Here is a 13,866-nt window from a genome sequence, read left to right on the forward strand (position 1 = left end):
ACACCACCTCAGTGGGCAGGCCAGGCAGCAACTGCAATGCAAACAACATTTTTGGGATAACGCCAATTTGTTGCCATTAGCTATCAGAAGTCTCTCAAAACAATGTTAACAAGAAAACTCAAGGCAAGTAATTTAGAGGTATGGCCAAATTCCAATGCAAAGTTTTCTCGTGTATCAGCATTTACTTGTAGTACATGAAGACAATGCTGAAGATAAAAAACCCAGCCATCTGCAAAAGTGAAACCAAACAAACATTTATCGAGAGGTAAGTGCAGATTTATCGACAGATAAGATCACAAGAGGGAGGGGAGAGAGAGAGAGAGAGTACTGTAGTAAACGAAGCTCCATAATACGGGAAAGCGGTGGTTATAAATCGTTCATATTCATTATGCCGGAAAGGCCGTACAGGGATCTGAGAAGAACAATCTTGTTATAACAAAGAATAGACTAGTTTTAAAATCTTATAAGGTTTCCCTAATTTGCAGTTGAGCACCATAACTACCCCCCACAACAAACAATGGACAGTTTCGAACTGTCATGTTTTTTACATCATATTATCTTATTATATCAGACAATTGCCATTTAACTGCCCAACTATTTGATCCTTCTTTCATGGGAGCTCACAAATTTACAGTCATTGATTTACTCTCTTTTTTTGGGGTAAACAATTAGTAATAGAAACTAGAGCTCTCATACAATATGATCAAGTTTGTAGTGGAAAAACAAATCATAAAATTTATAAAGCCATAACAACAATCAAACTGCTTTGTTAATGAAAGGTATCTAAACCAAAAGCTGACCTGTTTGGAAAGGGATAAGCTAGTGTACCCAAGCCTGTTATACTCAACCTTAAACTGGAAAACCCCATAAACGTCAGGGACCTTGAATGACGTATGGTACAGTCCCTGAAAAATCAAATATGCATGTAAACAAAGATGTTCTAGATTTGGTAAATCAAGTCCAAACATGGTCTTGGGATAAGAATACCTTCTGATCAGTTGCCAGAGTTTTTAGCACATAAGGGCTCATCATGAAGAACTGCACTTGAACATCACCAGCCACATATGGTTCCCAGCTCTTTCCAGACCACTCATATATCTCAATGGAATAATCCTGCAAATACAAAAGACTAAATGATTCCAGTGCATTCCCTCTGTTTAGAAATTCAGCAAATATGCATACATATATGGATACAGATGATAGCTGTGTTGAGGCATTACCAGATCATCATTAATTCTATAGATTGCAGGTTCATCAGTTTCTCCAACTTTGTGGTGTCTAACATTGACAGCCTGAAAATAAAGGTCATGAATTAACACAGCAAAGACAATGCACAAGGATAAATGATAAACAAGTACCTAAACATATCAAGTATAAATTGGAAGTAAATGCATTGATAACTGTAATATCACAAATTCAAAGCCTCATTTAACTCGTATATCTTAATGTAAAAGTTCACGATATATAATGAACCTCACCTTTAGATGTCCCCTTTCATGGAAGATCCATTTGCTAAGTTCAGTCACAAATTGTTCATTACCAGACTTTTCATATCTGTCATCAAAAGTTGCAGGATAATGTGAATTTTTTGCCTTGATCAAGCCACTTTGGAATGAGTATCAAACCATTTTCAGCACAAACAAAAGGACAGGTTACATATGAGTGCATGGAAATGAAAGAGAGATTACAGAAGTATTCAATGGAAGCTTCCCGGAGTCTTCAGCACTTAAGATTACATAGATTCTGTCTTTCTTTAAAAAAGAATCTAAATGCAAGTAGGTTTGCCGTGTGTTCAACTATACGTAGGTAATAAGTATGAAAGCAGCATATAACAAAAAGATAATGGGATAAGTAATGAAAAGCAGCAATTTAAAGATTTTACTCACTTCTTTGAGCTTCCAGCCTTCTGCACAGCTGATTTGAACAATCTGAATCACAAGCAGAAATCAGAAGTAAATCCTATAAACGAAAAACAATTAAGGACAGATAAACCACGAGTGGTAAATGAATCCATATAACCAATTAGATACATACTGGTTGCTAAACATATCTACAGAGCCTGAGATCAAAATCCGAGCATTGTTTCTGGCCTGCAATTTAAGATTTCAAAATGACTCCATCAAGTTCAACCAATGTGGCAGGTGATGGTGTGAAAAGGAACATAAAGAAAATGTCCCAATTGCTCACAAAAGACTTTCACATTGTGTTTCAGAGATGGAAGCAAGCTTGGGTGGAGGTTCATATAATAGACAAACATTGTTTCCAGAACACAGAAAGAACTTACTTGCAGAACAGAAACTAATGAAATAGCTGATCCAGTGAGTGATGGAGGATAGGACAATTTGGCATTTCGGTTGGCAGAATATGCTGAAGGAGATGCTGAAAGAACTTTTAAAACCTACGATTATACCATAGACCACAGAAAGAAATAATCCATTATCTCAACGCCATTTAAAACCCACTGAAGAGGTCATATGCAAAAGAGTTCAGAACTTCAGATGCAGATTGGAGCTTACCAAGCTATTAGAAGCACTTAACGAATGTGCAATCCCTCTGAAAAGTACAGGGGGCTGTCGCATAGAATGATAATATATAAGACATTTTAAAATATGAACATTGAAGTGATCGATACCATTTTTGCGTAATGATATTGAATAATAATCTAAAACACAATGCAAAGTACTGAAATCAGAGAGCAAGAAGTTTATAACTAGCAAAACATTTACCACGTTAGATTTAAGCAATGTGGGCATATGTAGCAACAAATTATCTAGTAAGAAAATATGTTTATGAAACTTAAACCGACCTCGATCTTATTCTTTCCCAGAATCACATCAGATTGAATAAAGTCATCACTGGCAATCAATGTATGGTCCCCTTGGGTCCCCAACACTGCGTAATTGGTGTGGTCGATAACCACAGTTGATGGATCCTGCACCAAATCAAAACCATATTCATCAATGACATTACTTTCTACTTTCCATTCATCTGAATTGACCAAATTATGAACAATACAGCAAACCTCATCGAAATCGACCCCGCATTGCCTTGCAATACTGCGAACCAAATCAGATGCAGAGGCACCAGCTGCCAAGATCAAGTCGTGCCCAGAGTCAACGAAATCAAGCACAGCCTGAAAATCCAGAGCTCCTCCAAATTCTTAAAACCCAAACAAAACAAAAAATCAGATTTCATTGCAAATCAAGGAATTAACCAAAATGTGTCATTCTTAGGAGTTTCTGATTGATGAACTTACGGTGGGCGGTAGGAGAGAAGAGAACGAGGCCGTCGTACAAGTACTGGTTATAGCGCTGGAGCGAGAGGGTGGGGTCGTCGGCCAGCTTGAAGTCGAGATCGAAGCCGCGGGAGATGAGAGAGTGGAAGAAGATGGAGTGAGAGGATTGGAAAGAAAGGTCGTCGAGGAGGACTAGGAGGCGCCGATTGGTTGGGGCTTCGGGAGAGAATGAGTGGCAGAGCAAGGGGAGGAGTGAGATTAAGGTGACGAAGACGGAGAGGCTCGGCATTGTTGGTCTCTGTTCTGTGAGCTCTGTGGTGGTTAGGGTTTTGCAGAGATGGGTACTGACCGTTGAAGACGGGTTTTGGCGCAAGGACTTCGTTCGTTGATCTGCGCGTGTTGGGTTCATTTCCAGTGTGGACTGCACACACGTGCGAATTTTACTTCACTACCTACAAAATAATATTTTTGAATATTTTGGAAACCATTTATGTATACAAGTATATGTTTGAAGGAAAAGGGATTGATTATATCATAAATAACGGTGATTAGATAAAAAAGAAAAGTGTATTAGTGTAGTGAAAACTAGTACGTAAGATGCGTGTAGCTCAAATGATTACGAACAGTTACTTTGCATTTAAGATATTGTTAAAACTAATATAAAAATGTCACATTTCAGGATCAATTCCGTCGTAGCACGATATTGTCAGTTTTGAGCCCTCCCTCTCTGGCTCTCACGGTTTTGTTTCTGGGAACTCACGAGCAACTTTCCAGTGGGTCACCCATCCTGGGATTGCTCTAGCCCCCAACTGGCTTAACTGGAGTTCCTACGACTCCGAAGCCAGTGAGTTCCCAAAAGACCTCGTACTAGATGGATGCGGGTGTGCACATATAAGGCACATCACCCCCTCTCCGTTGGTTAATGTAGGATCTTACATTCCACCCCCTTTAAGGGCCCGACTTCCTCTTCGGCACACTCGCACCACACGGCAGAGTGGTTCTGATACCAAATTGTCACATCCCAGGATGTGACAAAAAAACTTAATAAAGCTTCAAAATTAAGCATAAACTAAACTGAATTGGTATGGTACATCAATAAAGAGAGATAATTCATCATTCTGCCAAGAAAGTAAGGGGTAAGAAGATGTTGGTATCTTGACCTAGTGTAAAAGTTACATTCTATCACTCAAGCTACAAACCTACAACGTTCATATATTTTTTTAATTATGTAATTTCCAGTAGTTTATTTCAAGCATGATTTTTGGAATACTAATTTTACCAATTGGGCCTTCATCCCTGGCTTCAACAAGTTTGGGCCAACAATTTTCCTTTAAAATAAAAATAAAAACAACAACAAAAAAGAAGTCTAATAAACATGACAAGTCAGCATTGCCGAGTTTCAAACTTGTTTCCTTTATCTCTCAGAGAAAAGAAATAGCGTACAAATAAAGCAGCACGACTAGTTTGTCCCCACACCGACGCATCTCTATCCCAATAAATCAAGGCATAAACCCCAGAGACGCTTAATTGGCTAGGTTCTCCAAAACCCCAAAACGACAGGTCGTTCTATTTCCAAATCCGTCTCTCTTTCCTCACTTTCCTACTCATCCACCACACCCTCTCCTTTGCAAGCTTCTTCTCAACCAGGTCAGCATCTACACATCGTAATAATAATATATACATATAAATGTATATGTATCTGTCTCCAAGTCTATTTCTTTCCTTTGCCTTGTTAGATTTTCCTGGAATTCCATTCAGGTGCTTAAAGGACTGAACTTTTTTCTTCCCTAACCCGTATTTTGTTTTTTGTTACTTTTGTATGATTTATTATTCTACCACTTGGGTTTTGGCATCTGATTGGATAATTGTGTTTGTAAACTTGGGGGTTTATTGGGTTTTAGCTTTTTGAGCAAGATTTGATTTTTTTTGTCTCCCTGTAACTGTTTAAGAAATTTGTTAGTGGCTTCACTTCTCCTTTTCTTGTTAATATGACTTCATACTTTATTTCTTCTTTTTATGTGATGGACTTGTCTTAATTTGAAAAGGCATTACTATTGTGAGGATTTTGTTACTGTTTGATCACTTTGAGATCATTGTTATGGTGATTAAAGATGAGATTGTAATTTGTTGGAGAATATCATCTTTAATTTCATGATTTTGAGTATAAAGCTGTCAGTGAATGGACAATTGTATTGCCATTTAGCCTGATAGAGCCTCAAAAGAAAAAAGAAAAGCAAAGAAGATGAATTAAAGGACCATTCACCAGTAAATATTGAGGTTTCTTGACTTGTTTTTTTTTGGTTGGTCTGTACTAAATTTGATTTTCATTTGGTTATATTTTACTTCATGTTCCACAAGAAAAAATTGGCCTGCTTGGCATATCTTCTATAGTTCTGTTTAGATTGATTCACCCCTTACTTTGGTCTACTTGTGTGTGGAGATTCTATATCATTGTTTTTCGATGTCATAGATTCTTTGTCTCACGATCTTTTTTTGTTTTCAAGCTACCAGTGTGATTGTTGTTATTAGCACAAAAATATAACCCCTTTAGGCCCTTTAGGATAATTGTTTATTTTTTTTATTTTCAGGAGATATGATTAGGCTATTCAAAGTAAAGGAGAAGCAGAGAGAACTTGCTGAAAATGCCAATGGAGCGTCACATGTTAAGAAGCAATCTGCTGGGGAATTACGTCTTCATAAAGGTTTTCCTTCTCTCTAATGATCATATCCTTTGATTTATTTGAAGCTCTTACTTTTCCAATATTCTTCTAGCTTTTGCATGCCCTTCATTTCTGATTCCAGAAAGAGTTTGTTGATTGTTTAAAGCAATATGGATCAGACCAGTTAGATGGTTTCTATAATGTTGACAGTTGTATTGCTTTTTGGGTTGAGTGGTTTTTAAATGATGATATAGAACATCCTTCTTGGTCCTTGGTTACGCAATAAGAATTATATAAAGGGTTCTCAGGTTGATGGTACTTTGAAGAAAATTTAGAAAATAACAGTTTTTTGAAAATGGATTAACCCCCTGGACTGCTTAATGTGTATCTTTTTGTACATCAAGTTGTATATAAAGTTGTGATAAGTTTATGCTGAGTACAGAGTCATTATCCAATTGAAATTTTTAGCATTCTTGATTGCATATTTAAATGTTGGTGCTACAATCAGTCATTATCCAAAAATGCTATAATTTGGTTAAGGAGGCAGGTTTTAAACTGCTTCTCTTGCTGAATTATTTTTACTGGATTTTTGGACTATGCATGCAGTTTTATTGTTTCACTAAATTTGACCATCCATTCATTTTTAAAAAAATTTACTTGTTGTGGCATCTGATGCAGATATATCTGAGCTGAATCTACCAAAATCTTGTAACATTTCTTTTCCTAATGGCAAGGATGAGCTGATGAACTTTGAGGTTACAATTCGTCCAGATGAAGGCTTTTACTCGTAAGGATTTTTTCTACTCTTTGTGTGCAAAAGTTTCTTCAAAGCTAGCTTTTGTCACAACTGCACATACTAATTTTAGACACGTATCCTATGTCAGAGAAGCTGGGTTACTTTTTTGTTTTCCACGCACACATACACATGCATATCACTCACACAAATATCTCTACAAATATACTTGTGTGCGAGGATTTTCAATTGCAAGACACTGCAGCCATTGTTTTCTATGTAATGAAGTCAACACGAACACAAGCAATGGTGTTGAGGGTTATCATATTGTTGTTTCTTAGCAGAAATTTTTTATTTTTTAAACCTCGTGTGAAATTAGCGTATTTAGTTTTCTAAGTTCTCTTCCATTTGTTGTTACAGAGGTGGTACATTTTCGTTTACTTTCCAAGTTGCCCCTATCTATCCACATGAGGCACCAAAAGTCAAGTGTAAGACCAAGGTAGACTTGTGCATCATATATGTTTCACCGTTTATTGTTTAACTTAAATCATGTCTTCTCTTTTATTTTATCGCTTATATGATCCATTGTCTCTGCATCGTACAACCCACTGACAGGTCTACCATCCTAATATTGACTTGGAAGGGAATGTCTGCCTCAACATCCTACGAGAAGATTGGAAACCTGTCCTTAATATAAACACTGTCATCTATGGATTGTATCATCTTTTCACGGTACTATCTTGATAGTCCTCTGTGATTTGTTACTATTTGGTATCTGAATGTTGCTTATTTTTCTCTTTTTAATTTTGTTTGCAGGAACCAAATTATGAAGATCCCCTAAATCACGATGCAGCTGCAGTGTTGAGAGATAATCCTAAGATGTTCGAGTCTAATGTAAGAAGGGCTATGGCTGGTGGGTATGTGGGGCAAACCCTCTTCCCAAGGTGCATATAGCTATTGTTTGGTAGCACCAAAGTGTCAATTGACATATTATCAATGCTTGAAATGCAAGTGGGGTTGTAATATTTGTTCGCAGATTGCATTTTCTTTGTTCTTTTTTTTCCCTTTTTTTTTCCTTTTAATTTCATCAATGGAGTTGGGCGCTTTAAAATGTATGTCACTGTAACTTTTGGGATGCTTAGTATCTTGATGTGTAATAAGGATAGGTTGGACACAATGCATATCTCTCTCTCTCTCTCTCTCTCTCTCTCTCTCTCTCTCTCTCTCTCTCTCTCTCTCTCTCACACACACACAAAAGTAAGTTTGATTCTTTCCTGATGAGCCTTTCAGATGTGTCATGAACTATTCATGGCATGCTAAACCATTCCAAATATGTAAGACATTGGTTCCATTGAACATAATCACTCCCAAAAGTGGCCTAACCATTAAAGAATCACAAAATTTAGTGTGCAAACAAAATTAGCTTTGGTATCAGATATCTTTTAGTATCGAAATTATAGCGTGGCTTCTCAAACTAGTCATCATATTGCAGCTGAAGGCAAGGGTAGGCGAAGACTTGGAAGACCAGAACTCCAGAAATGCCGTAGGCTTGGAGAAGCCACATAATACTTCACACTTTTCATATCATTGATTGCTCCTTCAAACTAAGAATGACTTCTCACCTCATCTCTTCCTCTTTCACACTGGCCATTCTAGCATTTTCACGGTCCTTCCTGAAAAACAAATACAATGGCGTATAAAACAAGCAACACAAGCCAAATGGAACAGCCATCATTGTAAGAAGCCCTTGAGATAATGCAAAGGCCTCCCGGGTAGACCCTTTAATCGGATCCACTGATTTTGCATCGTAACCAAACATCTTCTCTGAAAGAATTCCGACCAAGGGAGCTGCAAAAGAAGAGAACGATCCTTCGAAAGCACGATCAAAGGCGTAAATCATGGTTCGGTGTTTGACGGGGACAACCTCAGCAAACATAGGACCATTTGCAGCAGTAGCATTCCAGCTGATAGTGAGACCCATCAGCAAGAGGGTGACAGCAAAGGTGTAATAGCTGCTTACTGACTGTGGGATGACTTTAAGTAAGAACCATGAGAAGGGGATGCCCATGAAGGCGCTGAACTGAGCACACATGATGCGGCCTGAGTGCGGGTAGATTCGTGACATTCGATCTGCTATTAGTCCTCCAAGAAGAGAACCCATAGCACAGCCAACAGCAAAAAGACTAAGGAGGGCTGCTGTGCTGTTGTGATCAAAACCTGCAAAATCGAATTAGAAGACATCATATGTCATGAAAGTAGAAGTTTGAAAATTCGAAGCTCAGAAAACAAAAAGGAGGGCAGAAAGGATAATCAGCAATTGTTTCATTGAAGTATGGAATTTACGGTAGTATTTACCGATCAATTCAAACCACATAGTGAAGAACACCATGGCAGTCCATGGTAGCGAACCAACAATACCCTGCAAAACAATTATTTGGAACGTTTGCACTTTAACAACTGCCTTCATGGCTGTCCAAGACTCGAGCCAAACTGATGCTGCACTTGTAGGGCCCTTAATTATCAAATCTTCCCTGCAGCATAAGGTAACCGAATCACCATATATTGATGAACTCTTTCTCCATTCACAAACCAAAGTCACCACATCTATAACTTGTTAAAGAATTTGAAAGCTGATATAATAGACAACAAATTTAAAATGTATGATGAAATAATTGCCCCGTACCTATCAGAACTATGGTCTGTACCATGAGTGAAATTAACTGTTTTTCTTGGGTCAACCACAAACAAGAGAACAAGGAACCCAATTAGTGAACTTAGTGATGCCATCAGAATGAAAGCACAGCGCCATCCTGGTACATTCCAGTATTGTTCACCAGCCATAAGTGTGGCCAGAACACCACCTCCAATGCCACCCAAGGAACCAACAAGGCTCACCATCCCAAATCCAGCCCCTCTCACTCCATCCTTATAGCTATCAGCAATAAAAGACTGAAGTGCTGGTATAACAATTGCCAATCCAAAACCATTCACTGCTCTCCAGAACGCAACTTGAGCGAAAAGCCGGCTTGCACCAACTGCAGCAGTTGACAAGGCCCAGCAAAAAGTCCCCATTGCCAGAACTGTAGGGCGATCATAATTAATAACTAGTACACCTGCAAGGGGTGATGCCATTCCCTGCACAAAGTTCCTAATGAAAGTGAGATAGCCCAGGTCAGATGGCCCAGCATTGAAAGCCTCACTCACTTCTTTGTAAACTGAGGGGAGGAGATTTTCATCGGCACGCTCCATTATAGCAGCAAAGTTGATAAGAATGAGGGACAGAGAAATCCCAAATATCTTTCTCGTTCTGTGAAAGAAAGGGATACATATGATATGAACAAAGGATATCGAAAGCAGCTACATGGAAAGCATAATTCTTGAGTAAATTTTCATCAGCCACACAAGGATATACATCAGAAATTCTATTCAATCCAAATTTCAAAGTGGATCAGAAATATGCAGGATGGTTTTCCGAAACAATCATATTAATTAATCATCTCTATAGACTATCATGTGTTGACAATTCCTTTACTTCTTGACCCCAAAAAAAAGACAATTCCTTTAATGGTTTATATTTGGACATATAACTTTGAAACAGTGTACAGTTTGGGAAATTAGTAACACCACAGATAGGACCTTAGCCACATTGTGAGGAAAAACATTATTGCTAGAGATATTTTGATTGCTTTGAAGGTTTTCCTAAAAGGTACACCAAGTCAGCTGCTTTGAATAGCCTTAGAGGGAGAGGGACCAATTAATTAATGAACTCTCAATCTGAAAACTCAGCAAAACACATTCCATAACCAATCAATTCAAAGCAACAAAGCCATGAGAATGAACCAATTTATAGTAAAAAGAAGAAAGAAAAAGATGCCAAGTCATATACACGAGAAAATTCCCAACTTTTTAAAACTATCAATAAAAATTGACACTTAAAGTAAAAAGGGAAAGGCAATTGCTTCAGACACCAACAACCCAATAGCACAAGCAAATTTTTCTACCAAAATAATTTTCTATACAAACAAACACACTGAGCCACTGACAAAACAGACACATATGCATGACCCATGAATCCCAGAAATGGAAAAAAAAAAACACTTCCAGAAACTGAGGAACGACAACATGGGAAGAATAAAAGAAACGATGGTGACTGTAACTCACCTCATGGCTGGCAAACTTTTGAAAAAACCAGGTTTCGATCGAGAAGAAGTAGATTGGTATGTGAAGCTCCGTTTAAGGCCCATAAACCCGAACCAAAGAAAGAGTTAAGAACCCACCAGCCCAAAGAAACCGGGAAGGACAAGTCCTCTGCATCTATGGCGGATCTGAGACGCAACACAATCTGACCTCCCACGGTCTCGTCACCAAATTTCCAAACAAATATTCAAAGATTGTCGTCATGGTATCGAGTTATTTACAATCGGATTTATCGGATTTGATTTGATTATATCTTTATTTATGGTCGTTTTCAAAACATGCGCGTCTCCAATTGTTATTGTTTATTGACCTTCATGCACAAGGCGGGGTTCGATTTCGTCCGTTGGATACGATGATCCAAGACTGACGTGGAACTTGCACAAACGGCTGCGTCTCTTTTTTTGTCTTTTATTTTGGGTGCAGTTCTGATCCTTTTTTCGGGAAAGGAATGATGCTACGTGTAACCATGACTTCGGGCCTGTTTAGATTGTTTTTAGCATTAAATTAGGGAATATTTAAAATACGGCATGTCGGCTTATTTGTTAGATGGTATTTATTGGCCCATTCGAGATGGGCCGTCCTATAAAATTTCAGACTGTTACATCACATTTGGGCCAAAATCGAATTGAAACTTAATCAAGATTTTCTTGTCTTTTTGACACAAGCGCTAGTCTCACTGTGATTTGAACACACGAACTCGAGTGCAGGGTAACTACTTTTGCTCAAAATTTCTTCTGTGTCCTTTTTTTAAAAATAATAAAAAAATAATAAAGGCAATATTCTATTAATAATAGGGACTCTATCATATTATGCTGCACGTAATTGTTATTTTAGAAAAATAAAAACATTGGGTGGTTTGCAATAATATTAAAGGCAAAGAGCACGTGGGGCTCTTGTCCGAAGTCATTGTCGGATTAGCAAAGACCACATCAAAATTATTAAGCTTTGCACTGTATATAGGCAATGCATGAACAATGTTTTTGGAACAATAATTTAACGAAATTATTATTTTGTCAAAGAAAAAAACGCAAACTGTCAATAATTTTTTGTTTCAATATGTGATTAATTTGAAACCATTACAAATTTAAAAATAAAAATAAAAATAATATGCATATTGCATACGAACGTATGAATCATGATGACAGTGTACAAGTCACCTTGTGCATTGAAGTTAGGGAAAAATTATGGTTATAATTATGAAAGCAGAATTGTACTTTGGAATAATTAAGACTGGATTATAAAAGTGTTTAATAATAATTAATTGGGAAATGGTTGGGCTTAATGGACCCCCACGTGGTCTCTTGGACCAATGAAGAAGACCAATAAGATTACTCACTTTCTAGGAAAACGAAGATACACGGGCATTGGTCCCCGCCAAAACGGCACCGCACGGTTCTCTGTCCCCCGCACGTGTGCCAAGTCTTGTTGCCTTCACGCCTCACGACTTGACTTGGCCAGCTTAGCTTGGCGGTCGGTCGGTCCCTTTCCCTCTTGAAAACCTTAGCTGGATCCGCACGTGCTCCTCGTAATAAATTGAGATTTAAGAGTTAATTAATAATACCATACAAATATTAATGCATATTAAAAGCTTACTTCTTGTTCTTAATGCATTTCGTGACATCTTTATTTGTTGCACGTATTTCCAAATAGTTGAGCAACAACAATTGACCATTCGTTGAATGGCCATTCAGTGCTGTTGTCTATTTTGCTTCTTTTAGTTTATGATTCTTGCTAATTTTGTAGACAATCAAAAATATATATTCTACTTTTTCTTCCGGGAAAAGGTATAATTGTTGATTGTCTCAAATTGATTCTCAAGTAAACTTTTTTAACTTAGTTAATGTGATGGAACAAATTATCTTTTAAATCCTATAATTTAAAAGTGTCGTATCAAGTAAAAATGCTTTAATAATTAATTAATGGAATATACAAAAGTCAAAGAGTATATGAGAATGAGAGTTCTGATTTTTGAATCATATGTTTAGTAGGTGGATGTTAAATCTAGGATTGATATATGACTATAATTTTTATTTATTTTTGAATGATTACCATGTTGAGTTCATCTGTATCATTCTCTAATATTACAATTCTACGTTGTCTTTAAATTATCTCTTTTTTTATATGTCAAACTTTTAGTTAAACATGGATGAAAAATAGTTCACCAGACATGTACATGCACCCCTTTATTTCAAATTAGTGATCAATTCAGTCCACTTAAATTCAGACAATCAATGCTAAGCCCATACTTGAGATCTTTGTTCTAATTTCACATCTTCCTTAAAGCGGTTGTCAAAATGGACTTAACCCCATACCTATATGAAGCTTGACTCTAGGGCATTTACCCCAACAAGACCTAAATTCTTATACAAATTTATAATTAGATTAGGAAAAGCCCTAAGAATTTCTGCTAAGCTTTACTTATTACATCCGTCCATTATCCATATATATACACATGCGTTCGACAAAAAACAAAAATTATACACATGCGTAACTTAAACAAATATATTAGCATAAATTTATTAAAAGATTCACGTCAATCAAATATTGGAGGAAAAATTAATAAAGAAAATAAAAAAAAGAAAAATAGGTGGTGGGTGGGAGCCACATTCACGTGTAGAGCCAATGGTGGACCCGTTAAAGGTAGTAGTGGTCCCTGTAGACGGATGGGGTGGTAGTGGGGTGCTTGAATTTTCTTTGTAATAGGGTTTTGTGTCGCACGTGTGGAGCCGACTGACACTGCAAAAGTACCATCCAGTCCAACATGATTTGGAGGCTATTAAGAGGCGTGGGCCCTACACTTTATTTGTTCTGAATTCTGAGCTCTTTTTTTGTCCGTATCTGTACCGTTCAAACTGAACATCACGTCAGAGCAACCCCAAATACCGGAGAGAGATAGAGAGAGAGAGATAGAGCATCTTCTAATCATCAATTAGTGAAAAAATTATAATCCTGTGCTCCCGGTAGCACACATCCATTCTAATTGGTATTGTTGTAATTTTTAGGCATGGTTTTGAGAAACCTCTTGATTTTATTAACGATGT

General features: G+C 37.4%; 3 protein-coding genes across 4 annotated transcripts; 1 reads left to right on the plus strand and 2 right to left on the minus strand.

Moving 5' to 3' along the window:
* Positions 1 to 37: 37 nt before the first annotated feature.
* Positions 38 to 3,692, minus strand: LOC117634269 (dolichyl-diphosphooligosaccharide--protein glycosyltransferase 48 kDa subunit-like). Its single transcript, XM_034368289.1, has 13 exons — positions 3,257 to 3,692; positions 3,023 to 3,159; positions 2,807 to 2,932; positions 2,517 to 2,570; positions 2,285 to 2,398; positions 2,035 to 2,090; positions 1,887 to 1,928; positions 1,479 to 1,554; positions 1,221 to 1,292; positions 988 to 1,113; positions 801 to 905; positions 329 to 412; positions 38 to 229 (listed from the first exon to the last, which is right to left on the minus strand). Exons 1-13 carry the CDS (start codon positions 3,642 to 3,644, stop codon positions 182 to 184), a joined length of 1,428 nt encoding a protein of 475 aa, XP_034224180.1. The 5' UTR covers positions 3,645 to 3,692; the 3' UTR covers positions 38 to 181.
* A 939-nt stretch (positions 3,693 to 4,631) lies between these two features.
* Positions 4,632 to 7,825, plus strand: LOC117635577 (NEDD8-conjugating enzyme Ubc12). Of its 2 annotated transcripts, none has more exons than XM_034369881.1 (6): positions 4,632 to 4,882; positions 5,824 to 5,937; positions 6,574 to 6,682; positions 7,049 to 7,127; positions 7,244 to 7,360; positions 7,445 to 7,825. In XM_034369881.1, the coding sequence occupies exons 2-6, from the start codon at positions 5,829 to 5,831 to the stop codon at positions 7,580 to 7,582; spliced, it is 552 nt and encodes a 183-aa protein (XP_034225772.1). In that variant the 5' UTR covers positions 4,632 to 4,882; positions 5,824 to 5,828; the 3' UTR covers positions 7,583 to 7,825. The 2 variants fall into 2 exon arrangements, with proteins under 2 accessions (XP_034225772.1, XP_034225773.1); XM_034369882.1 differs by lacking the exon at positions 4,632 to 4,882 and adding an exon at positions 4,885 to 4,993.
* Positions 7,826 to 7,882: 57 nt separating this feature from the next.
* On the minus strand, positions 7,883 to 11,085 carry LOC117635575 (multidrug resistance protein 2). The gene is made up of 4 exons (XM_034369878.1): positions 10,790 to 11,085; positions 9,312 to 9,935; positions 8,984 to 9,159; positions 7,883 to 8,845 (listed from the first exon to the last, which is right to left on the minus strand). The coding sequence occupies exons 1-4, from the start codon at positions 10,870 to 10,872 to the stop codon at positions 8,247 to 8,249; spliced, it is 1,482 nt and encodes a 493-aa protein (XP_034225769.1). The 5' UTR covers positions 10,873 to 11,085; the 3' UTR covers positions 7,883 to 8,246.
* Positions 11,086 to 13,866: the final 2,781 nt, after the last annotated feature.

This window comes from Prunus dulcis, chromosome 7 (assembly GCF_902201215.1).
Source record: "Prunus dulcis chromosome 7, ALMONDv2, whole genome shotgun sequence".
In the NCBI taxonomy this organism is placed as follows: Eukaryota; Viridiplantae; Streptophyta; class Magnoliopsida; order Rosales; family Rosaceae; genus Prunus; species Prunus dulcis.